General features: G+C 41.7%; 1 protein-coding gene across 1 annotated transcript; it reads left to right on the top strand.

The window, feature by feature from the left end:
* Nucleotides 1–1428: 1428 nt before the first annotated feature.
* Nucleotides 1429–14665, top strand: RPF2 (ribosome production factor 2 homolog). Its single transcript, XM_050315889.1, has 10 exons — nt 1429–1518; nt 2644–2776; nt 3523–3560; nt 4169–4208; nt 6852–6933; nt 7027–7103; nt 8248–8347; nt 12743–12845; nt 13801–13945; nt 14247–14665. Exons 1-10 carry the CDS (start codon nt 1496–1498, stop codon nt 14424–14426), a joined length of 921 nt encoding a protein of 306 aa, XP_050171846.1. The 5' UTR covers nt 1429–1495; the 3' UTR covers nt 14427–14665.
* Nucleotides 14666–22637: the final 7972 nt, after the last annotated feature.

Genomic DNA, 22637 nt, shown 5'->3' with positions numbered 1-22637 from the left:
GATCAGTAAAGAGAAGTCATCAAAACCACACCAGGTGCAAACCATCAATCCCGCTACTATGTTTTTTCTATGTAGAAGCCATTTGAATCATAGGGGAAAAGGGAGGCAGGAAGAGGAAGAGGGAACATGTTCTGTACCCCTCCAGCCTGGGTGTGGATCTTACACATGGTAGTGTTTGCACCTGAGGTTTCAGGGATACCACTCAGCTGTCCCTCTGGATTTAACTGCAGCCATGGAAGTTTAAAAGTGTCATTCAGACTTGATTTCTGTGGTGCTGATAGAGAATAATTATTACTGGAATAACGATCTTGGGAATGTTATGAAGTGATAAAACATGTGCTCTCGTCTGCTGGGGGGCGCATTTGCAGGGCTGGGCTGCTCTTGCTGACAGCTGAAGCTGCTGCAGAGGAGGTGGGTGGGTGGTAGGTCCAGCATGCTTGCCATGGCCCCTTCAGCTGTTGAGAACAGAGAGGTGCTTCCAAGAGTTTGTTCTCTGTCAGAATGTAACTCCCTCTTATGTTTTGTTAACCAATTGCCAAGTCTGTCACTATGTATGTGTGAGCTTTTTTCCTTATGTACAAGGAATATTCTAGCAGAATTGGTTTGTGGTCTTTTTCAGCCTTTTCTTTCAGTGGTATATTGGAGCTCTTTCTTTGCTCTACTTCCTCTTGGAATCAGTGTTATTTTTTAAAAACATTTTATGTGTATCATAAACTATGAGAACCTAATTATTTTTAATATACTTTAATATATTTTAAATGCTATTCATAATGCTCAAGCTTTTGTTTCTATTAACTCTAACTCTTTACCCTTGTTTTTCTCCCCATCTTCTGAGAAAGCTGGTGCTATCAGTCCACTGCTGCTGACAGCAAATTCTTTACCAATTTTATAAAGAAAAAAGGCCCAGCAAGTTGCTTATTTGAAATGCAGTTCAAAATTGGTAGGCAAGGGGGACAGAATCACAGAATATGCTGAGTTGGAAGGGACCCACAGGGATCATCCAAGTCCAACTCCCAGCCCCGCACAGGACCATTCCCAAGAGTCACGCCATGTGTCTGAGAGCATCATCCAAACGCTTCTTGAACTCCGTCAGACTTGGTGCTGTGACCACTTCCCTGGGGAGCCTCTTCCAGCGCCCAGCCACCCTCTGGGTGAAGAACCTTTCCCTAAATACCCAACCGAAGCCTCTCCTGACGCAGCTTCAGGCCATTCCCTCGGGTGCCGTCACTGGTCACCACAGAGTGTGGAAGCTGCAACGAGGTCTCCCCTCATTCTCCTCCAGGCTGAACAGACCGAGTGACCTCAGCCGCTCCCCGTACGGCTCCCGCTCCAAGCCCTTTTCCATGTGGGACGAGTATCCGCCCGGCCGGGTTCAGCCGGGCGCCGCGCACGCGCACTGCACGTCCCGGCGCGCTCCCGCTCCCGGCGGACGTGACGTAACGTGACGCGCCGGACGGCGGTGCCCGCGCTTCCTCCCGCACGCGGGCCGGCGGCGATGGATCCGCTGGATCGGGTCGTGTGAGTATGCCTGGGATCTCCTCCGAGCTGTGCTGCCGCTCTGGGAAGCGACAGCGGGCGCCTGCGTGGCTACGGGGAGGGTTGCGGGGGAAGCCGGCAGAGAGAAAAGCCCTCTGCAAAACATGCGGGAAGGGGGAAAACCGAGCGCTACCGTCTCTTTGGTGATGGCCAGTCAGCCCTTACTCAGTTGGTGGCTTAAAGAAGCCGTGGTGCCCAGCTGGTATTGAATCTGTGTGTTTCTGTACACATGAGAGAACTGTCTTCGTCTCTGCTGGAAGTTTCAGTAGTGCCAGCGACAGGACGAGGAGCAGTGTCCATAAACTAAAACACAGGAAGTTTCACCTCAACATGAGGAAGAACTTCTTTACACTGAGGGGGACAGAGCACTGGAACAGGCTGCCCAGGGAGATCATGGAGTCTCCCTCTCTGGAGACAACCAGAACCTCCGTGGATGAGTTCCTGTGTCACCTGCTCCAGGTGACTCTGCCTTGGCGGAAGGGTTGGATTAGATGATCTCCAGAGGTCCCTTCCAACCCTGATTATTATGTGGTCCTGTGATACCTGTGTGTTTGGGGGTTTTGTTTGTTTTCAAAAAGAAATTAAAATAATGATTCGCAGAAAAGATAATCTGGTGGAGAAATGTATTTCTGAAGCCGTGTAGTTACTGATTTATATAAGCTGTGTGCCCCTGCGAAGGCTGATGCATTTCACCTGAATAATGCCTGCTCTCTGGTTCATGCCAACAGATGTGCCATACTCTTCCCAGGAGCGAGTCTCTGGCCTGGGGAGGGAGCTGGTGTGAGGGGAAGCTTTCAGCCTGTCAGTAGGCTGGGAATCCTGGTATATCTTAACCTCTGAATTAGCAGAAACTGAAAAGCACAAGACTGTAAAATCACTTTTGGTACCTGGGGCGGACAGAGAGGAAGAGGAGCGGCAGTAAAACACCTTCATCTGAGACTGGGTTTTTGGCACTGATTGTATTTCTGCTGGTTGGGATTAGTTTGAGTCATTGAAACAAGTTACTTGAATACAACTTGTTCCACTTCTAGTTTGGTTTCACTGTTTTCTGTGGTGTCAGGTGTTGTTACTAATATTAAGTTTTTAACTATTAATTTATTGTTACAGAAAGCCTAAAACTAAGAGAGCAAAAAGATTTCTTGAGAAGAGAGAACCCAAGCTTAATGAAAATACAAAAAATGCTATGCTCATAAGAGGGGGAAATGCAAACTTGACAGTGACTGCAGTGCTTAAAGATATCGTAAGTTGGACATAGTGTGCAACCTTCCTTTCTCTCTCCTACAATTTGCATCTTCTCTGCTGGACTGTCAGTATTTTCATACTCTCCCTGTACCCCAAATCTCAGATTGACCAGTACTCCAAAGGTGTCATTACCTACTTATTGATGGAGATTATTTTCTTCCAAATTCTTCTTTGCCAGAAATTTTGAGCTTGCTCTCTTATTTTTTCCACAATTGTCCAGTACATAAAGTTTTGCCAAGTCCCTTTGAAAACAAGAGGATTAGGTACAGAACTGTGACTGTATCACACAGCTAAGTCATATCCCAGAATCCTGTAAACTGCTTCTATGTATTTATATGGAGCTTTCAACCTCTCCTAAAACTTTAAATTACCAGTCCTGTCTCCTAAGTCCATAGCTGAAAAATATTATAGCTGTTCCTATACTCTTTTCTTACATTGCTTTGTTGCTTTCTTACTGTCTTACGCTCCTGTTTTTCCTCATACCCCTAGAAGCAGAGGGATTCCTTTACATGACTTGATTTCAACTGCTTCTCAGTTTCTACAAATAACTCCTTCAATTAATTTGAAACCAAGATTGTCACCAACTTGAAGGGTGTTATTGTCAGCAGGCTTTTTGAGGTGCCTTCTAGACTGATCTGCACAAACAGTTACTGTTTCATGTGATCATGTAAGTTGTAGGGTTATAGCAAAAACAGTGCTGGGCATGTTTTAGAGATGACACGTGTTTAACTTTGTGTTTTGCAGTATGCTGTGAAGAAGCCTTTTGCGGTACTGTATAAGAAGTAAGTGATCTCACTTTGACACCTTTGAGTTTTCTGACAGACAGACAGCTTTTGGTAATTTCAGAGCGTGAATAAAAATGCTGGCCAGTGTGGAGGCTCGAACAATGACAAGGGTCACCTGAGTTGGCTGAGATTGATCATAATTTTTAATAGACTGGAAACAGGCCACACATGATCAGCATTGATACTGAGCCCTGTTCTGTGGCAGGTGGTATGGAGCAAGATTCAGCTATAAGCCTTGCTTAAAATGGGAACCCAGTATCTGCATGACTGTAGTGCAGAGACAATTGTAATTGCTAAATTTAGTGTTGAATGAACAGGCAAAGGCAACTTTTCATGGAGTGTCACTGGTGGTCAGTGTCACTGGAAGTCAGACCCCAGAAGACAGGAAGTGTGGAGGAAAGTACTTAGAATGGCAATGGCAGCACTGTGACATTCCTTGCAGTATTAATATGGCTTGTGGTTTGAACTCCAACTGAGCCTCTACTGCCAGAATTTCCAATAGAATGCAGAGCTTTATTGTTATTGGAGAACTAAGTGCAAGTGGCTATCTGAGCCTGTTCTCTTCTTTTATTTTCTTCTAACTCTTTTTGTTCCCCTCCTCTCAGGAAAAATATTACCAGGCCTTTTGAGGATCAAACATCATTGGTAAGTATAAACAATGTTTTCTCTTATGACATTTTTGAGCAGGCTGTCCTCATGTGCCAAAAGATGAACCATCAGGGAAGAAGACTAGTCGGGCTGAACAGAGAGCTTTGGCTGGAACTCGAGGATAAAAAGATACTGTATCACCTTTGGAAAAGAGGCAGACCACTCAGAAGTGTTACAAAGATATTGTGAGGGTATGCAGGGAGAAAATTTGAAAGGCCCAAGCCTAACTAGAATTTAATCTGATTACTGCCATAAAAGACAATTAAAAATGTTTTTACAAATACATCAACAACAGAAGGAGGCTTAAGGAGAATCTCCATCCTTTACTGGATGCAGGGGGAAACAGAGAGACAAAGGATGAGGAAGAGGCTGAGGTACTTAATGCCTTCTTTACCTCGGTCTTTTAATAGTAACTCCAGTTGCTCTCTGGGTACACAGACCCCTGAACTGGAAGACAGGGACAGGGAGCAGAATAAAGCTTGCATAATCCAGGAGGAAATGGTTGGTGACCTGTTACACCACTTAGACACACGCATGTATGGGGCCACATGGAATCCCATCCAGGGTTAATCAGGGAGCTGGTGGAAAAGCTCACCAAGCCCTTTTCCATCATTTAGCAGCAGTCCTGGCTAACTGGGGAGGTCCCAGTTGACTGATGATTAACCAGTGTGATCCCCATCTACAAGAAGGGCCAGAAGGAGGATCTGGGGAACTACAGACCTGTCAGCCTGACCTAAGTGCTGGGTAAGGTCGCAGAACAGACCATACTGAGCACTATCACACGGTGTGTGCAGAACAACCAGGGGATCAGGCCCAGCCAGCATGGGGTTGTGAAGGCAGGTCCTGCTTGACCAACCTGATTTCCTTCTATGAGAGGGTGACCTGCTTGGTGGATGAGGGAGAGGTAGTGGATGTTGTCTACCTGGACTTTAATAAAGCCACTGACTCTGTGTCCCATAGGATTCTCCTAGAGAAGCTGGCTTCTCGTGGCTTGGACAGGTGTAATGTTCGCTGGGTAAAAACCTGGCTGGTTGACCGGGCCCAGAGGATTGGGGTGAATGGTGCCACATCCAGCTGGTGGCTGATCACCAGTGGGGTTCCCCAGGGCTCAGTATTGGGGCCAGTCCCGTTCTATATCTTTATGATGATCTGGACAAAGGGATGGAGTGCATCCTCAGTCAACTTGAAGACGACACCAAGTTGGGTGGGAGTGTTGACCTGCTTGAGAGTTGGCAGGGTCTGGAGTGGCTGGATTGATGGGCTGGGTCCAACTGTATGAGGTTCAACAAGGTGAAGGGCAGAGTCCTGCACTTGGCTCACAACAACCCCATACAGCACTACAAGCTCAGGCAAAAGTAGCTGGAAAGATACCAAGCAGAAAATCAGAGCCTAGAAAGGTATAGTAAGTCATATAAAGTTAGTTTATGGGGTTTTTTTCACTTGGTTAGGCATTTTTTTAAAAGGCAACTTTGCCATGTATATGTTGTTGCAGTATATGCAGGACACATTTGAAGTATTTGAGTTTTTTTGCATCTCTTTAATGTACAGCTATTAGAGAGTGTACAGATATCAACACACAGTAGTTAACAGAGCTGTATGAGCAAGTGTTTCAAGGGGAGTCCCCTCTGGTCTGTTCTCAGCCTGCCCAGAGTCAGTATTTTTCAGGGACCTGGTGGCAAAACTTCATGCTGAGCTGTGTGATTTTTAGTGCAATTAATCCAGCCTCTCCAGGTGTCTCTTGACCTCCCACAGGGACCGAGCTGTTGTGTCCTCCCTGAGCTGATACTGTTGCAAGGGGTGGGAGGAGTTGAAGTGTCCTTTTGTGTTTCACAGCTGCAAACTGTTGGTATATGCTTAGGGGGAGTGCTGGATAAATTGTGTGTGTGTATCACAGAACCACTGATACAAAATGAGGAGCTACCTTGAGAAGCAGCAGTGTATAAAAAGATTTCGGAGTTGGACATCCTCAGAAAGAACTGCTGTAATGTTCGCTGTGGACATAATACCATAATAGGGTCTCTATTTACTCCACCTGGAGAAAAGATCTTCCCTATGATAGTCACCACTGGCTTGGTTTTAAGTAGCATCTTAATCTTAAATAATAAATTGAGAGGACGTTGCTCTGTAGTAGGACTCTTGTGCTGAGTGTGAGAAGGTTAGATATTTGCAGATGTTTGTAGACTTACTGTTGAGGGAATGAACTGATTGTTCAGAAGGTGTTAGGCAAAGCTAATAAGTTACATAAAATTTGGCTGGGTAGCTAAAATGAGGCATTACTACTTGCACCCAGCTTGCAAATACTTACTCTTCAGGCAAAGAGAAGTGGATGAAAGTATCTTATGTAAAAGTAAATAATGAAATTATGAAAAAGGGTGTTACAGATAAAATGGCAAGAAAAAAATTGCCCGAGTTGACCTTTAAGATTCAGTGGGGAAAAAAAAAAAATGATTTGAACCTTGAATCCGGCTGTCAATTTTAACTGAAGTGGACCTGGACATGCTCAAAACTCTTCTGGTAAGCACAGTAGCTCTTGTCATTAAGTAGCTTCTAAACTCACAGTTTTGTGATGTATACCTTTGCAGAATATTTTAAACCTTACAACCTATAACTCATGGATTTTGTTCTTTTCCTCAATTGCAGGAATTTTTTTCCAAGAAATCAGATTGTTCTCTGTTTCTGTTTGGCTCTCATAACAAGAAGCGACCTAACAACCTGATAATAGGTAATATGTCTCACTAGGGTTTTTTATTGAGATGACAGGTGTAGTTTTCAGTGAATATTTAAATAGCTGGATTTTCTTTTTTTACTCTCACAGGTCGCATGTTTGACTATCATGTCCTGGACATGATTGAGCTAGGCGTGGAGAAGTTTGTATCCCTAAAAGATGTCAAGGTAAGGAATCACTAATCCGGTATTTCAGTGACACCTACTGGTGGATTTTTTTTTTGGTGCATTTTTTCTGTTTAAAAAAGTGTTTCATGCAGTATGTGAGGATTGGTAATTTGTGTTCTCCAAAATGTTAATTTTATGCTCTGTTTTTTAATTTATTTTTGTTGTATTAAGCGAGCTTGCAACTTTCTTTGCAAATTCTCTTTTAGTCTTGGTTTATTTCTAATATTTTCCTTTTAATTAAAGAGCTACATTTGCAAAATTGTCAGAGTCTGCTAATGGTTCCTATATAAACCGGTGCAGGCTTTGAAAACTGAAATCTTTATTCACAAATTATAACCAAAGAGAATCACTACTGACTGAGATAATTCCAAAACTTTCTTTAGATTTTAGTAGCAAATAAGGCCATTTTTCAGTAAACTATACTTAATTCAGACCAGGAGCTGACATCTTGGATTATTTAAATTCAGAGAAAATTCACATTTATGACTATGTTAGGCTCATTTTGGCAAGACTAAAACTTACTTCATATGTGTGTACTTCTGAATCAAGCAGTTCATGCACTGGAAAAATAAGTAACTTTTACAGTACTTATTACAGTGTATAAATTGGCAGAGCAGTTTAGAAGGATAGTGAAGAAATTATGGTTTATAAATGTGAATCCTTCCCTTCAAGTCAGATTATAGAGTGTATCTTCATAACACTGTTTATAACAGGGAAGTTGTAGTTAAATAAATGTACCTGTTTTCCAGAATTAAAACTGTGTGATTGACTAAATTATCCTTTTAGCCGTTTTCATGTACTCTCCAGTGTCAGAAGTAGAATAAACTTGTTTGCCTCTAATTTTAGTTTTGTAGTTATCAACTGCAGTCAAATTCACTCTTTTTTTTTCACTGTAAGCTATTATCTTATACCTTTTATAGTTCTTTAGTCCAGAATGAAGAATAATACAATTCACCCTTCTAAAAATGAAGTCCCTCCGTACATGTGCAGCATTGTTCAGTGAAAAAAAAAAGTCTATTCTGTCCACACTGATCACAGGTCACCACACTTTTTCATTCAGTATTGAATGGCTGACCACCTAAGGCAATAATATGTTCCCTAACACAGTCTGAATTTTTGTTGTTTTGAAATTCTTATTCCACAGAACAGTAAATGTCCTGAAGGAACAAAACCTATGTTGATATTTGCTGGTGACATGTTTGATGTAAATGAAGAATACAGAAGACTGAAGAGCCTTCTTATTGGTTTGTATTTTGATTATTTAAACAGTGGGATTGCATAAATGTGTAGTAATGGGATCTGTTGGGAAATGCTGGTTTGTCAATAAATGTTTGCTTATGTTCAACACAGAAAGAAAACAAGAACAGGCTCTTGTAAGTTTCATGTCACACTAAATTGAAGTTAACCAATAATCTTAGAGGGGAAGAAAAAGGTTACCTAAAAGACTCTTAAGCTGAAACTTTGGATTCACTGAAATTCATTACTTTGATTATGGGAAAGCTGTCATTTTTCAAAATGTCTTGACCTTGTAATTGTACTGAATTGTCACAAATAATATTTTTGAAGTATCTAAATTGAAATCAGTGGATTAAGTTCAGAAAGTGGGATATTTTTGCTTACGGTAAGGTCATATCAGTGTATTTGAGTTCCTGTTTTATAATGAAAGCATTTTCTGTTTGGAAATTCCACCGGTTTTAACAAATGTGCCATTGATTAGAGTACTTGGAAAGAACACGTGCAGTAAAAGTCAGCTGCAGATAATAGCTGTGGGCTAACTTCAGGGCAGGCAAACAAAACAAACTGGCATTTTTTACTATCTCAGGGTTGGAGGCTCTGGAAGATAAAGCATGTTGTAGCTTATTCAGGCATAGAGGTCATAGGGTACTGTGTCTCTTGACACTTAATGCATCTTGCTTGGTAGAACTAGATCTAATAAGTAGGGTGGTGTGTTTTTTTCTTTTTCATAGGTTTCCTAAAAGCAGATTACTTATTTTTTTAAGCTCTGATAAAATACTGAAACAGGCCCAATAACAATCTTGTTCTTTCAGTTCCATTCTTGGGTTTCTAGGCATACAGGTAAATAATAATTCTTTAGAAACAAACCTTAAAAATGAGAATTTTTTTTCCTTAGTATTATAGTTCTTTAAAGCGAGGTGTCTCACTGAAATGAGACTGAAAGAGAGCAGGAGAGGAGGAAATTTTCATCCTCTCCATACAGCTGACTGGTTCTTGGAGATGAATGAAAGGCTAATAACTGAGCTTATAAGTCTTTGAAGTTGGGTGAATACTGAATACAAAGATAAGTGAGTTTTAATACTGCATGTTTATGTTGCTGTAAATGAGTATTTGTACTGCAGGAGGCAGGTGCATTTATCTTCTGAAGTGTATTTTGTTCAGGCAATCTCACAGAATCACAGAATCAGCTAGGCTGGAAAAGACCTCTGAAATCAAGTCCAACCTATGACCAAACCCCACCTTGTCAACTAGACCATGGCACTAAGTGCCACATCCAGTGTTTTCTTAAACACCTTCAGGGGCAGTGACTCCATCATCTCCCTGGGCAGCCCATTCCAATGTCCATCACTCTTTCTGTGTAGGACTTCTTCCTAATGTCCAACCTAACCCTATCCTAGCGCGGCTTAAGACTGTGTCCTCTTGTCCTATTGCTAGTTGCCTGGGAGAAGAGACTAACTCCCACCTAACTACAACCTCCTTTCAGGGAGTGGTAGAGAGTGATAAGGTCTCCCTGAGCCTCCTCCAGGCTAAACATCCCCAGTTCCCTCAGATGCTCCTCAGAGGACTTGTGCTCCAGACAACCACCAGAGTACTCAAGGTCTTAATTGTTCTGCTGACTTTTGTGAAATACCTGGATGTAAAACAATAGACAAAGGAAAAGGTTAAGGAGAGTAAAGGCTTGAAGGTATTACTAACCAATTAAAATCATTAGGGTAATAATTTGACCTGCTTCAAAACTGCCCTTAACTGATAGGGAAGAACTGATTCATTCTGTTCCTGCAAAAGATGACGCCTTTAACCTATTGCTAAGAAAGATAGAAAAATGTCTTTGTAACAGCAACAGCAAATATTTTGTTGCTGTACCAGTAGTATTGGGTTCCCAGAGGGAATATTAGATAGCTGGCAGCTTCTCGTTGCCAAAGCAGTGTAATGCCAGTGATGCTGGTGAACAATCAAGCTTTCATTGGCTTTTGTGATGCCAAAAGGGCTAATGCATGTTTGGAGTATCATCTTAACAGCAGTTTCTTTGTAAAAATAAAGGCATGGGTGAGTTATTGTCTTTATGGTGACCAACCCCTATAGTCTGGTTAAACTGTGAAGTGGACGAATTTATTTAGGAGAAATAAATGACAGCTGCATTTTCCTTAGAGACCTGGAAGACAAAGACATCCCGTTCTTTCTCTTTTGGTTTTCATTGCCTTCTGATGTGGTAGTGTAGGAGTTAATTTACAGTATAAGTCTTTGGAATGCAGTTCATGGAATTCTAATAACTTCTTTTGCTTGTATCTATAAAATGTTTTAACTCTTACAACACTGCCTTGCTTCCCAGTTCTGTTGTCACACACTCATTTTATCCTAAAAATGGCTAGGCACTATAGGACTTGCTTATACACTTTCTAAAGCGTTGATTTGCAGGAGACCTCTGCAATTTTAGATTGACTGTCACCTTGTTCTGCATACACCCTTCCTCACACAGACTTTTTTTGAGTGTTTCAAGTGCTCCTTCTATCCAGTAAAAGGCATGGCTGGGAAATGTCTGGGATAGAGTTTAACTGCCTTAATGCTAACTATAGCTACATAGAATACAGTGTTGCCAGCTCTTGGATACAAATTGATACAGAAAAAAACTGCACAGACTTACATTCCAAAATAATTTAGAAATTTAATCTGGAAATTGAAAGGTCCTGTGAAGCTCTCTGCAGGAAAGAGTAAATTAGAAGTTCTGGAAGCATGTTTGAGGACAAGGGGGAGAGAGAACTAGGAATGGAAAGAAAGCAGAAAACAAGTCTGTAATCCAACCAAAGCAAGAATTATAAATTAAGAGTACATTAAAAAAACTTCAACTCTCTAGGTATACTGTAGTGTAAGGTTTCTGCAGCTCTTCAGTGTTGCCAGGAAACAGAAATTCCTGACCACCTGCGTTTATTGGAAGAGATCATCCTGTGGGTAAAAGGATGTATGATGCCACAGGAAAATATGAAGGGGAGGTGTTGCCAATAAAACCACTGTAAATGTAAGCTTGTGTACCTGCAGAGAACTAGATGAAGGGAAAAAAAATATGCCACGAGCAAACAAAATGTTTTATTTGCAGCTTTGACTAAAAGCTCGACTCAAAAGAAGAGGAAAGAGTGTATTTAATTGACCAAGGAAATTTCCTGGCCTGACTCCAGCTGGTATTTGCCAGCAAGACTTTGTTTTGGATGTCACTCCAGTGCTGATTCTCTTGAAAAAAAGGTAGTAGAGGAAAGGACAACTAGCCAAGGGATCTGAAAATGGGACAGAGCAGGAAAGACTAATGTGTTTTGCATCTGTTAGCAGTTCTCCTATGTTTCAGCATTGCCCTGTCGTGTTTATAAGCACACCTTGTTCCTTTGGTCAAGGTCACATTCTTTCTCCACCCTCTGCATATGTTGGACAGATTGCTGTGCTCCTTGCAAGCTCTCTGATTGCACAGTATATTTTCATAGCTTGATATAAGAGCCTCGCTACAGGCAGTTTATTATTTAATCTGTGTGTTTCAGTGTTCTCTTTGCAAACTAAGCAAGTATTCAAAGTGCCTTGATTTTATAGATGTGTTGCTTATTAAATAGAGAAAACACTGGATTTAATGACAAATATTGTTCTACCTAGAGGACAAAAGTGCCTTGTTGTGAGGGAGGTATGAGAGAAACTATACATCTAAATGTTTTTCCCAAGTCAGAGAGAGAGAATGTAGGTAAGAGTAGACAAGATACAGTTTCAATCTGTTGTGTGGTGGTTTTGATCCCTCTTTCTGTTCTTCCACATCTGGCTACGATCAAGAATCAAGTATCAGGATTGAATGATGTCTTTAAACAGACACCTGAGCAAATGGCTTCTTTGTACTGATCTGTGTTTAGCTGAGTATTAACTAGCTTAAACACAAGATAAGAGAATTTTTTTTCTGACTTTAGAGCTGAATATTTAAAAGGATAGACAGTACAATTATTCCAGTTAGCTTAATAATGCAAAGTCACCGCTCTGGAAGTATCTTTGCTCTTTTCCATGTACTTACTTTTAGGCAGTGTGTATATTGCTACCACATTATCTCTGGGAAGTCACTGCATTCCTGTCAGGACTTCTACACACGTTTGGATTCACCACTGCACACTAACACATGCAGTGAAGTTTCTCTCTTGTGTTTTGGCCAGGCTGAAGTTTTAAGCAGCAGCTATTTTGTGAAATTCCCACTGAACATTCAGCTTTCCTAGGCCATCCCTTGTACAGTCTTGCTAAGTTAGATGCAAGAAAAATATCTTTATAGGAATGGAGTTCCCATCAGTGATGTGGGTCCGTTTTGAAATAAACCAGTTTGTTATAGCCATCTGTTGGTTTTGTTCTCAGCCAAGAAACCTGGCACCTACTCTTTTTAAATACTCTTTCAGATTTCTTCAGAGGTCCTACTGTGCCCAGCATTCGTCTGGCTGGTTTAGAGTATGTTCTGCATTTCACAGCTGTAGATGGCAAAATTTACATGCGAAGCTACAAGTGAGTATGCCTTTTATTTATTTATTTGGTTTTTTGTACACTTGTCAGCTTTTCCCCAAATTTAACCCATGGTTGTGTAATTGAACTGGCTTGAGCTGCATTTAAAACATGCAGTGTGTAGAGGTGCTCCAGCGTAACACAGAGTAACTTGTACTGCAGAAGGGAAATGCTTGAGCCCTAAATCTGCTGGTTCCTTCCTTGTTGAACTCCTCTTTCTAGCTTGGATTAGGAAGGTGGTTTGAATTAACTTAATGAATTCTGAGTACTGTATAAGACTTCATAGACTTAGCCTGTTCTCAGGTTGATTTCCAGGACTCTCCTCACTTAGATGTTTGCTGGAGAACAACAGGTGGTAGGCTGCAGCCAGAGATACAGAAGGAAAACCAGAAAAAGGCAGGACATGGCAATCTCTCTTGCTGCGTTGGTGTTCTCCCTCAGGTTCATGACCTGCCTTAGGAGGCTGTGAACATTCCTAGCTTGTGTTCCGTGCGATTTTGATTTCTCTTATTACAAAATCACTTTAATCAGTCTCATTCTAAAAACAAAAAACCAAAACACTTCCTCAGATAGTGCTCAGGTTGTTTTGCTGTAAATGATACGAAATATTTTTCATGTCTGTTAATACTGAGGGTGCTGTTTTGAATTTGAGGAGTAATATGGCTTTCAGGGTAGTGGGACTGAGTTTTAACAGTAATACTGATTATACTGGTCTCATTAAAAAAACCCAGCCAAACAAGCAACATTAGGTAGGTTATGTTTTGGGTATGTTGAAATAGTAATGGGACGGATTTTGTATTTTATGAACTGTTATTGACAGATGTTTTTCTCAATAATTGAGTTAGTGGTAGCAGTTGATTTCTATTTTGAACTACAAGATTGAACCTGCCCTTCAGGCAGATGGATAATTCTTTATCACTGGGGACAATATTTATTTTGGTTGTTTTTCCCCTTCTAGAGTGCTTCTGAAGAAATCTGGCTGTAAAATACCCAGAATTGAACTGGAAGAGATGGGACCTTCATTAGATCTGGTTATGAGGAGGACACATTTAGCTTCAGATGACCTTTATAAGCTGTCTTTAAAACAACCAAAAGCCCTGAAGGTACGTACCTTGGAAAGTGCATTACTTTCCACTCTACCTGTAAAGAAGAAAAAAAGTGCAAGTATTACTTATTGTATTGTTGACCAAAGCTTACTTTTATCTAGACCAGCTGAGATTTCTAGGGCCACAGCACTTCTGTGGTGATCAGCTGGCATCCAAACTCTCCTCTGGAAGCACTTAGAACATATAGCACAAATCTTCAACTCCAAACAATGTATGAGGCCTTGCTTTTAGGCACTTGATTCTTGCCAGAGCTCCTGGGACTCTACTCAGAAATACTAACATTGTTCTTCCCTTACAGCCGAAGAAGAAGAAGAATATCTCCCATGATGTGTTTGGTACAACTTACGGTCGAATCCACATGCAGAAGCAAGATCTTAGTAAACTGCAGACACGGAAAATGAAAGGGTTAAAAAAGAGGCCAGCAGAGAAGTTGGCTGAAGATGGTGGGGCTACTCCCAAAAAGTCAAAATCAGCTTGATAGCCTGGAACAGCTTTGAAAACTCACTGTACCTTCAAAATTAGTATATATATATATATGTATATATATATATCATAAGTTGTCAGACATAAAAGATTTAGCTGCTGTTAGCTTTAGTTTTATAAAAAACACCTTTTGAATGATTTGTCATTTTAAAGGCAGCATTGGGATATTTAGCTTTAACATGGAACTTGGTTATTTAAAATAAAAAATGTGATATGACTTGCTTAGTTCTCCAAGGCTGAGTATTTGTTCTCTTGGTATTAACAACTATATGCTAGTCAGGCAGGTGACTCATTTTCCCAAACAGTTTTCATAGAATGGTTTGATTAGGAAGGGACCTTAAAGACCATCCAGTTGCAACCCCCCTGCCATGGGCAGGGACACTTTCCACTAGACCAGGCTACTCCAGGCCCCATCCAACCTGGCCTTGAACACTTCCAGGGATGGGGCATCCCCAAGTTCTCTGGGCAACCTGTTCCAGTGCCTCACCACCCTCACACAGAAGAATTTCTTTCTAATACCTAATCTAAACTTACTCTCAGTTTAAAGCCATTCCCACTTGTCCTGTCAGCTCATGCTCTTATAAGAAGTCACTCTCCAGATCTCTTGCAGGCTGCCACTAGTACTGGAAGGTGCTATAAAGTCTCCCTGGAGCTTTCTCTTCTTCAGGCTGAACAGCCTATTGCCATAGGAGAGATGCTCCAGCTCCCTGATCATCTTTGTGGCCCTCCTATGGGTTTGCTTCAAGAGTTCCACATCCTTCTTATGTTGGAGGCTCCAGAACTGGAGCATTACTCCAGGTGTCATCTCAGGAGCATGGAGTAAAGGTGCAGAATTCCCTCCCTCAACCTGCTGGTCCCACTGCTTTTGATGCAGCCCAGGATATGGTTGTGCTTCTGGGCTGTGAGCACACACTGCTGGCTCCCGTTGAGCTTCTTGTCCACCGACACCCCCAAATCCTTCTCAATCCATCCCTCAGCCTGTATTTGTGCTTGGGATTGCTCCAACCCAGGTGCAGCACCTTGCCCTTGTTGAACTTAATGAGGTTTGCACAGTCCCACCTCTCAAGCCTGTCAAAGTCCCTCTGGATGGCATCCCTTCCATCCAGCCTGTCAACCTCACCACACAGTTTGATGTCGTTGGCAAACTTGCTGAGGATGCACTTCCACGTTACTGATATTAGACAGATGATGTTAACAAAGATGTTAAACAGCACTGACCCCTGGGAGGCGTATTCGCCTGGGACACCACCCCCTGGCCTTGTTGAGAACAAGGTCCATCATAGCACCTCTCCTTTTTGGCTGCTCTATCACTTGGAGAAGGAAGTTGTCATCAGTGCACTCCAGGAACCTCCTGGATTGTTTATGTCCTGCTGTGCTGTCCTCCCAACCGATACCCAGGATGACTGAAGTCCCCTATAATGACCAGGGCTTGTGAAGGTGAGGTTGCCCCAACTGTCTATAGAGGGACTCATCTGCTTGGTGTTCCTGGTCAGGCAACCTGTAGCAGACTACCAGCATAATGTCACCTGTCCCTGCTCATCTCTTTAATAAGGATTAAAGTTTAATAAAACCCATAAACTTTTGGTTGGCTCCTCATCTATCCCCAGGCAGACTTCCTTGTACTCCCTGACACAGAGGGCTATGCTCCCTTCTCATCCCCCCTGCCGGTCCTTTCTAAAGAGCCTGTATCCTTCCCTTCCAACCCTGCAGTTGTAGAAGCCATCCCACTAGGTCTCAGTAGTGAAAATGAGATCATAGCCCTGCAGGTGTGTGCACATCTTTAACTCCTATTATTTATCTCCCATGTTCTGTGTGTTATCATAGAGGCGTTTAAATTGGATCTCCAATGAAGAGGCTGACTGTTAGCAGTGGCTGAAATTCCTCTGTGCTGCCTCTCAGGTTCTCTCCTGTTGACTTGGAATCCCTCTCCAGGCTTTGGGCATCTCTTGCTGGCATCAAACTTATTGGAGTGGGATAGATAATTTCCCTTCCCCTAGTAACTTCAGTTTTACTGCTCTAATGTTGGGAACCCTCCATCAATCAGTGCTTGTAAATCCTGCGCAGGATCAGAGCAGTATATGTGCATAATATACACTTCTCAGTTCATTTACTGTTTATGTATTTCAGATTTTGCACAACTCCAACACTCAATAAATTAGAAACCATTTTCTGAAGTGTGAACTCAATACGTGTCTGATGCCATGCTATGCTTTTAACTATTGCACCAAGCCCTGCTTTACACTGGTAGAATTGGGAGTGATTAAGGTGTTTTTACCGTGTTCATCGTCATGGTAACAAAGTACTTGATATTTACTTTAGGCATAAATGAAACCTTTACAGTTTGAATTTCAATCTTTGCCGCTTGATTTGTGCCCAGAATGGAAGTATGTGAAGCAACCACGAAAGGTACATTTTTTTTTTGATCTTTTTTCTTCTTCTTTCCTCCCAAGTTTGTGCTCATGAATTAGTGAAGACTCAGCTAAAGGCTTGGGTGAAGGGGATGAGAGTTTAAGAGGGCAATAAGACTTTGGCGTGGTGTTCTGTTTTGGAACATATTGAAAAACCTGGCGATTTTATTTTTGTCTCTTTGGAAGCAGCTGTTACTCTGACCTTAAGCATAATTATGATAAAAGCATAATTAAGCATAATTATGATAGAAGTGTACACACACTTTATCATGAACACAGCAAGCTTGCTCATCCTAGTTATGTTTTTAATGCTTTATCTTTTCTTGCTAGTTTTCTAATCAGCTGAAATGTCACATCAGAAATAGGCAGTTTGTTATTTTCAATTGTCTTCTGCATCCTGGATGGAAGCTGCTGGGCAGCTTTGCTTTCCTTATGGGAAAAAGAGCCGACCCATAACTGTGGCTGTGCAAATGTCACACATGACATTCTTGCTGTGCTCATTTGATAAAATTTGTAGTGTGAAAAAGTTTGGGATCACTATGGGGACGCAAACATATTTATCATTAATATATTTGCATGGCTCTTTCTAAATCCTTTGCTCTGATCTATAACCATGTGATTGAGAAATTGGCAATTCCATGAGATACTTCAGATTTGTATTTCCCACTGCATCTTTCTGAAGGATGAATCACTAGACTTTTTTCTGAAAGCTACATTTGGTCATAGCTGTAGAAGAGCTGTACTAATGGGCATGCTGTCTTTTACAACCTTAGACTTGTAAAAGTAATAGTAAAATACTGTAACTTCATAAAAGACAGCATACCCATAGTTTAAAAGACTGTATTTTCTTAATTTGGAAGCTAATTTTGATGCTTAATTTGGTGTTTAAAACCTTCATTTCTTAGCAGGAGTGTAGACTATCTAACATCCTGCTACCTATTAATATAAAAAAGTAAGACAGTTGTTCAGTAGAAGCCCTCAGAGATAAGCTGTTGCACCTTGGTGTTGATTTTGTTTAATGCTGCTCCTGGTTTGTTCCTTGTATGAAGAGGAGTCTCGGACAGGTGAGGGCTACTGTACCTTCCAACACCTGAGTGTGGTTAATGTGCAGCTTCAGAGAGATGATAAATCCTTGGGCATGGGAAATCAGTCAGTGGGAAGAATCCAGGTGCATTTACTCACCCTTTGCAGGGTCTTTTGTCTCTCTTAACTAGAGGTGGAACTTGAAGTGCCTGATGTCCCACACCTGTAGCTGTTTGTGTGAACACCCTTTTGTTTGTAGCTTTTGTCAAAGTGGTGCCATTTTGGTGCAAATTCTTGTGTGGGAAGTGGAAAAGCTCTCTTATTTCTCATGGCAGAAATTAACCACTTGGATCTCTCTGTGACAAGATAGGATGAAGCCAAATTAATGGAAGAGATCACCTCATGTCTTTCGGAGAAGTTGCAACCTTGCTGTGAAACGCTGATAAAGCCACAAGGCAGGTGGCTAATGCGTATGGCATGTATAACAGCACCTCTGCATGGCAAGCAATTACCATGTTCCAAATATCTGATTTAACTCAAGGTGAGTGGCAATGGGAAGTCTAAATATAACCTTTCTAGTGACATGATCTTATTTCCCAAAGTCTCTCAAAGTATAGGAAATTTGTCTGTAGCTGTGTGCATGGAGAACAGAACATGCAGTGCTCAGAGGGCAGCTGATGAAAGAGGCTTGCCTTACTTCAACTACCCTTGCTGTCAGAGTTCACCAGGCTCTGAAAACACATAAACATGGCCCCAGGGTCTGCATGGCATGGGCAAGGCAAAACTGACCTGTTCATCCATCTCCTCTGGCTTTCATCTTACCTCCCAATGCACTGGAGATAACTTTATTTATGGGTCAAGCGTAGTAATTGCTTTGGTTACAAGAAAATCCCTGTGGGCAAAGCGTGGCTCCTGAGGCTGTACCTGTGTGGTAGAACAGAGGTAGAGTTGCAAATCATCAGGCAAGCCTATGCTGTCTTTAGTCTAACTGGCAGGATGGCAAAGGCAAGGAAGGTATTATTTGAGCCTTTTGTGGAGCCTTGGTCTGTGTGCTGATGTTGCCCAGCTGTGCTGGTGTCTTCATTGCTACTGGTAACTAGGCTATTGTGTCATTATAGACACCTAATGATATACATATGATTCATAGCCTGTCTGCACTGTAAGTTTACTTGGCTCTTTTTTGTGTGGTGGAATTACAAAAAGTAGCAAAGGAGGTAGACACTGAGTGTCAAAACCTGTTAGGTTCTTGGGATTCACCCACTTTTGGGAGTCCATCCTGGGTTCACACCATCACAGCCTTAGCTCTGTGCTAGTGTAATGTAACAGACTGAGCACTGAGAGCAGTGAGTGGTGTGTGTTTGAAAAGAGCATATGAACTCCCTTCTCATTCCTGGATTTTGTAGGTTTATCTTTACAGTTCCTTAGCAACGTTATTTGGTTTCAGTAAGTGCTTTCTGGGTTTGATTGTGAGAGATTCCCTCCCCCACTGGCCTGGTTGCAGCTGGGAAGGGTTAGAAAAGAGTGTGAAAAGAGGACATGGTATTGCACCAACTGCTGCGTCCTCCAGCCAGGGGGAAAAGGCTGAGCATTGCTTATTCTAGATACTATCAAATATGAGGGAGCAGGGGAGCAGGGTAAGGAGACTAGAGCAGAACTGTTAGAGACATTTTCATTATTAAAGAGAGGAAAGTGGAAAATGTTAGCTATGCATAATATATATAACACAGCCATACATAATATATGGTAACATGTGTATTACACATGGTGCAGAGAGTTCTCCACTGTCCCCAAGGGCAATTTATCTCCTTTTGAACTCTGCTAAAGTGCTTCTAGTGGTGCTGACACATCCCAGATGCAATCCAAAGACATAGCTGAGAAACAGGTCAGTTGCATGAGAAGTCAGGTGTCCTAAAAATGTACAAGGAAAAGAGACATGAGGATCCTGAACGTGAAGTCTCTGTAGAATTGCCTTCCTAAACAGGTGAACATTCAAAGTTAACAATATGGCTAACACTGTATAGGAAGAACACATAAAAACAAAAAAACCCACATTTGCTGTCACACATCTATGTAGAACATAGTAAGGAGAAGTTTTCAAAAACTCCAAAACTTTGGGAGGATGTGGTTTCTGAGAGACCTACCTGACCAGGTCAGGAATCAATTATCTTGGAGATCATGGTAGGCAGGAGGAACGTAAGTGCTGTGTGGGCAAAGAAATGAAGGTGGGCATTGGGAGAGGAAAAATGTGTAGGTAATCTGAGATTAAGGCTTATCCTAAATAGCATGGGAATCATCTACTCAGAGCAATCGGTGAACACAGTAGATATTCACTGATCAAGAAAGTCCTAAGACATCTCAAGTTCCTTATTTGTTCTTTTCTTTGAGTTTCAGTCATATTCTCTCTACTTGATCTCCCCCATCCCGTCTCCTGCTTCTGTAACATAAGCACAAAGTAATTCAGGGGAAGTAAACGTAAAGTTTTGAGTAGAACTTAGCAGAGAGTATGCGTGGCTAGTGACATTCCCCCAAAATCTCATTTTATTCCCTCTTTCCCCCTTGATAATCCTATAATTCTTCCTGTGATGCAACACAACATCTATGAAATCTGTATTTCTCACTCCGTTTCGTGATCCTGAAGTACACCCATGTAGGCCCTGTCTCCTGTTTTGATTGCTGCAAATTTCTCCTCTTGACTTCCTTCACTCTCACAGCCTCCAAACCAGACACAGCTGCAGTGACCCATTTCCTATTGTTTGTCCAGACCATCTCTTTGTGCGGGCAAGAACTTCAGTTTCTTGTTCTTTATTGTTTATGCAGAATAAACTCTATTTTTCACACATACAGTGCTGCAATGCAAAGTAAGATGAACTTCAAAATCTATGTTCATCTCTCTCTTTCCTGACATTAAGCATGTACTCTGTGGAGAAAGCAGTGCTCAGCAGGCATGCAGTGAAAGGGCCTTCACTTAAGACCAAGCTCTGTGTGATCAATTCTAAGGCTGCTTTAGGTGCTGAAGTTATTTCTCCTCCTTTTAAATCTGCAAAATTAAACCACTGATCACTGCTGCTGGCCTCTAGGCAGGAGAATTACTGGTGCTGCTTTATGCTCTGGAATTATTGCTGCAACTCTAGCTATAGAGAGGCATACTGGGACCTAACATCATCTTTTGCCAAAATACAGTTAAAAAGCCTCTTCCCTCTCTGCTTATTTTTCAGACAAAGGCATATTCCTCATTCTAAGTCACAGTTTCTCTTTTTCTAATCCAAAGAAGTCCATGTGTAGTTACATCTTTTCAGTTTTAAGTGCAAGTTGCTAATGTTTTTCTCCAGTGGCAACTGAGCTCCTTGGCTCAGAAATTGCTTTTTCCTCTGGAGGAAAGTGAGGAAGGGAATGCAGAAGTGAAGTGGAAGAAAAATTTCAGGCAAAATACCTCCTCTTTCTCCTGGTGTGACATCCTCTTGTGTGTGACAGGAACCAGTCTCCCAATGCAACAAAGAAATGCAAAATATTTAGCACTACAAATTCACCGCAAACATCTCTAAGTGAAGTTGAGCTCTCCTGATTCTCATGAGCAAAGATCTGTTTGGCATGAGTCACTACCAAAGATGGGCAGTCACAGCTGCTGTATCAGGGAGTTTGTATTGGGACAGTTTGCTGCAAAGAGAATGTGATGAAGGACTTGCATTTGCCTCCCATAACTGCCTTTTTTTTTTTATTTTCAATGAAAACAGATTATTATGAAGAATTAATGAGACTCTCCAAAGTGCACATGCAGCATACCAATAAACAGTAATGAGCTTTTAATTCATAAGAGGTGATAAATTTCGACTTCTGATGGCTTACTTTGCACACAGAAATAATTCCTTGCTCAATAGGGTTATTTAAAAGAAATGTTAGACAGGCTTTATATTTTATGTCGTGAAGAGAAGTTTGTAGGTGTTTGTTTTGTTTTTTCTTCTTCTTCCTTCTCTGAACTTACCTGAGATACCTAAGGGCTTCAGGGTATTGTAGGCAAACAGCTTTACAACTCAAATGCACTCTGTAGCTGAGAGTGAGGAGTTTCTGCTTGTTTTTCGGATGCTCCTCTCTTCAGGGCTGAGCAGAAAGGCACACTCAAAGAGAGATTCAGAGACCTGGTAACTGCTGAGTATTTCCTTCTTGCTTTCCTTCCAGCGAGAGAGCGATACCCACCCTTCCTGCCGTTAGCCTTCACCAGTTTCTCAGGGGCAGTAGGTTATATATAATGATATTTCTTTACAAAAAACCCCAAAGCTACAAACCAAACACTTTATAGATAAAACCATGTGGGAAGTTCAACAGCAGTGCTGACTTAAGGAGTCTGGAAAGTGCAGCTGTTTGTAGGACTGGCAACCAGGTCAGGGAATTGAGCTCACTTGAAAAGGTAGAGGGGGGAGGAGGAAAAAGGGGCTTGCTTTGTTTTGAAGCTTACATCAGCTCCCTGATCTGACTCACAGCACAGTTAGGTGGTGGACTGCTGCACTGGAGAGGAAGTAAAAGGCTTGGAGTGGGACAGGAGACATGAGGGAACTTGCTGCTTAAAGTAATATCTGTAAGATGGTGCCCAGGTTTTGAGAATTGCTGTGGTTCTGAGTTTGTTCTTCAGGAAACCACTGCTGGGGGTTGGGTCCTACATTTGCCAGCAAGTTTCATCATAACTTTTCTGGTGAAGATCACTTTTAACACCATTTTACAGATGTGACAGCAAAAAGTTAACTGACTTTTTCCAAATGGATTTACTTTGGGAACAAAGGTGA

Source organism: Myiozetetes cayanensis, unplaced genomic scaffold (genome assembly GCF_022539395.1).
Source record: "Myiozetetes cayanensis isolate MyiCay16 unplaced genomic scaffold, myiCay2020 scf2-11, whole genome shotgun sequence".
Classification (NCBI taxonomy): Eukaryota; Metazoa; Chordata; class Aves; order Passeriformes; family Tyrannidae; genus Myiozetetes; species Myiozetetes cayanensis.
The sequence above is the reverse complement of the archived record's forward strand: the minus strand, read 5'-3'. Positions and strand labels throughout refer to the sequence as shown.

What these genes read in the sequence shown, in the direction of transcription:
- RPF2 (XM_050315889.1), top strand. Translation starts at nt 1,496, where the DNA reads ATGGATCCGCTGGATCGGGTCGT. An exon ending in CTGCAGTGCTTAAAGATATC is followed by an intron (nt 2,777 to 3,522) that starts GTAAGTTGGACA and finishes TGTGTTTTGCAG; the next exon opens with TATGCTGTGAAGAAGCCTTT. An exon ending in TATCCCTAAAAGATGTCAAG is followed by an intron (nt 7,104 to 8,247) that starts GTAAGGAATCAC and finishes CTTATTCCACAG; the next exon opens with AACAGTAAATGTCCTGAAGG.